Source organism: Branchiostoma belcheri, unplaced genomic scaffold, assembly GCF_001625305.1.
Source record: "Branchiostoma belcheri isolate BF01 breed outbred unplaced genomic scaffold, Haploidv18h27 scaffold3, whole genome shotgun sequence".
Classification (NCBI taxonomy): Eukaryota; Metazoa; Chordata; class Leptocardii; order Amphioxiformes; family Branchiostomatidae; genus Branchiostoma; species Branchiostoma belcheri.
Genome location: NW_017803909.1, coordinates 2,293,302 through 2,296,637, shown reverse-complemented (window position 1 = coordinate 2,296,637; position 3,336 = coordinate 2,293,302). Strand labels below are relative to the sequence as shown.

The 3,336-nt window shown below is 42.4% G+C and overlaps 1 protein-coding gene across 5 annotated transcripts in view; it reads right to left on the bottom strand.

Moving 5' to 3' along the window:
• LOC109473696 (chromodomain-helicase-DNA-binding protein 8-like) overlaps window positions 1-3,336 on the bottom strand; it is a 40,722-nt gene that overhangs the window by 30,008 nt on the left and 7,378 nt on the right. For 3 of the 5 annotated variants that reach the window (XM_019773658.1, XM_019773661.1, XM_019773662.1), the window contains exon 3: window positions 2,805-3,307. The exons of 1 other annotated variant lie outside the window; for it this stretch is intronic. In XM_019773658.1, the coding sequence (XP_019629217.1) occupies window positions 2,805-3,307 (503 nt within the window). The remainder of the gene's footprint in view (window positions 1-2,804; window positions 3,308-3,336) is intronic. One more of the 5 variants, XM_019773659.1, reaches the window with a different exon arrangement.

Sequence of the window (3,336 nt, the reverse complement as noted above, 5' to 3'; positions counted from 1 at the left end):
CGTTATATTTATATTCTTGTATCACTAAACTCGAGACAGCTTCCGAATAGTAATAAGAGACTTTGATGTATAAGTACGGACTTCGAAATATACACGACCTGACCTTGTGTCACGCCTACCTCCGTACCCGTTTATCGACAACTTTTGTGGAGTAAATGCGGTCCAGAGAAAAGTAATTTCTTCCCCTGCTCAATATCGCAGAAGTGTTGATGTATTGGATGGGAAGGAATTTATACCTCCCCAGGGAGCTCCCCATAAACTTTTGGCAGGGCCTGGCTATGGCCTAGCTGCCCTGGGCAGTTATTGGGTGAGCTGCTTTTCATGTATGCCACAACTCAAGCTGTCAAGAGCAGGACATGTCTTATCTGACATCACAACCCTGGCAAGATTAACAGCAAAATAAGGGACTCAGAGTCAAATTTATTCCTGCTGATTGTGTAGGTACTGATGTAAGGGCAACCCGGCAAAATATGCGGTGCTGTCGATATGGGTGCTATCGCAAATAAACGCCCCTCTTTCTAGATAGTCTTGAATTTGTCATATCAAACAGACTACAACAACATGTTCATCAAATTGATTTAGGTGTACGAAACATTTCTTACACTGTATGCATGCAAGTTTTACGTGTACAATCTTGGTTAGATGGCGGTTCAATGGCTAACCAAGTAGCCTATTCCTTGCTAACCCCTGACCTCCCAACTACCACCAGTAAACACATGAAGCCTCTTTCTGGGAAAGTTCTACTGGTCAAAAGCTTGTTTACATGTTAGAATGGACTCTGGACTTTGACAACTTACTACCTTCATCACAGAATACAAGTCTTTCACAGTTGTAGAATATAAAGGGACAATCTGATCAACATGGGTCTAGTATAGCTTACAGTAGTGACCCCCTAGACTCTTATGAAATACAGGAGGACAATATAAAACAAGCACATTCAACCAAGCCGTTATATCCATGTGCAAAGATTCTGTTACACAAAGTTTCAACCCTGCTACCGTAGTGTTAAGAAGAAAATCCAGCATCAAAATGTGTACAAATTACCAGCTTAGTTTAAAGGCTTAGGAATGAGAACGCCATGCCAAATTCTTGTGTCTGTGCCAAGTTTCAACAGTAACTTTGGGATAAAGTAACTTCAATACATCTGCACCTGGTAAAGCCATACTCATCTGAACAATTCAATTCAAAATCATCATACTGAAAGTTACAACCATAATTCAAAACAAATCTCCTCCAATGTGACAGAAAAATACAAAATACTGTCCAGACATAAGAGAATAAGTTCTTGAAAAATGAAAGTAGAGAATCTACAATGTATGTCACATGGGTCTTTTCTTTCGTACTGTCCATCCGCTGAAATGGCTAAAATTATACCTTAATGTTTTTGTCCTGTCACACTTCTCAAAAATAGAATTCTATGCTACTCTGATGTTGTATGTACAGAGTTTAGCTTTTAGGGCCGACTTAAGTGACCTTGTCTAAAGTCCTCTAAGTGGGTTATGCAACATGACTGTGGGGAAAAAAAGGGTCAATGTTACCTGAAAGAAAACTTGCAGGTTTAATTTCAGGTGTAAATTTCATATGGGTTATACCTATATATTCAGATTACTGGCATTTTGTTTAAAAAACGTCATGGACTTTCCATTTTTGTTCATCAAGGAGGACAGAATGGCTGAAATTTGTCAACTTTGAAGCAATAAACCACTACATGTGTGTATTTGGTCCAAGCAACTTCTAGCAAATTAGAATATACAGTCAAGTAGCATTCCCACAATGCCTTGCACAGAGAGAAGAGACCAGATGGCAACACTGGGTAAATCAATTGTTGTTCAAACTAGTCTTTGAACCTGAACTGTAAGCAAATATAACACGGATATTACACAGAAGACTTCAAACAAATTAACGGTGCACACCCCAGTTCTTCCGCGACCGGGGTCCGTGATAGTCCGTTGTAAAAAAGTGACGAAAGGGTTTTGAGGGTCCAAGTTTGAGGTGACATTTCTTATAAACTGCCACGAAGTATCATTAAACATTAACATGGCTGAAGAGTGTAAGAAATGGTGATTTTGGGGTGAAAATTTCTTTTGGCTCCGAACCTTACTTCCGGGTATCCTTGCGCACCAAGTGTAATCCGCCCGTTTGACCTAGTTTTCGCTCTGTGGCTTCGTAGGGGTGGATTTGCAACCCCTCGCGCCGTGGACTGTTTAGAAAATTACAGTACTAGAATTTTCTTTATAATTTACTCGGGTATAGTCAAGGCTTGGGTCTTTCTGCCAGCATCAGTCATTTCTGCCGGAAAATTTTTTTTTGTGGGATTATCCTACGCGAAAATTCGCAATTTTGGGCATTAATTTTGGAGTGAAAATAATGTTTTTTCCGTTGATTTTACCAAACTTAAAAAGGTTGAAGAAACCAAACTCAGCTTGTCTTGTAGCTGAAGAGATACCCTTTCGTCCCATATACAGTTATTCTCCTTCCGAATTATTCCACGCCAGAGACGGTCGCTAGATTTGAGGGTGTGCAGCTTCGAAAAGAGGCCCCAAATAAACTGGGGTGTGCCCCCTTAAACAACCATAACTTATGATGCTACGCAATAACAAAAGGTCACTCTAGACATGTGAATTGGAAGCTTAACAATACTTCTCAACTGACAATGTTGTTGATCTACAAAGTCATCAGGTCAAATTATATCAGAAATGACCAGAAAATAAACAAAATACGTGTACACAAGAAGGTAAATAAAAGTAACACTAGGCGGTAACACTTTAAAGTTAATTTTTTTACCATAACATAGTACACATTACCTGATTAGCCTGTTGTTGTTGCTGTTGCTGCTGCTGCTGTTGTTGTTGTTGTTGTTGTTGTCCCATGTTTATCTGGCTCTGCAGCACCCTTACCCTCTCCTGTAGGTGCCCGATCTTCTCAGGGTTACGCTGATGTGGCGGCAGGTTGTACTCGAACTGTAGCTGCTGACTGAGCTGCTGCAGTTCGTAGTGTGCCGGGGTCATGTTCTGGTTGGGCTGGGGGCTGTTTGTATGACCCTGCTGTTGAGGAAACTCTGGGCCGACGCTGAACGGCTGCGGAGCATTGTGGCCGGCACTGCTCGCCGGTACACTCTGCTCCATGGGCGGGTAGTTCCCTGACTGGGAGTGGGGAGGGAGGTTAGTCTGGGCAGACTGGGACTGGGGAGGCATGAGTTGTTCTAGTTGTTGGAGACTGGATGGTGGTGCCTGGCTGGACCTGGGAACAGCCCCCTGGCTATAACCCTGAGATGTAGGGGGCCCCGACTGGAACGGGTAAGGTGCACTTGTGGGAACGTTTGCTGCTGTGAGCAGG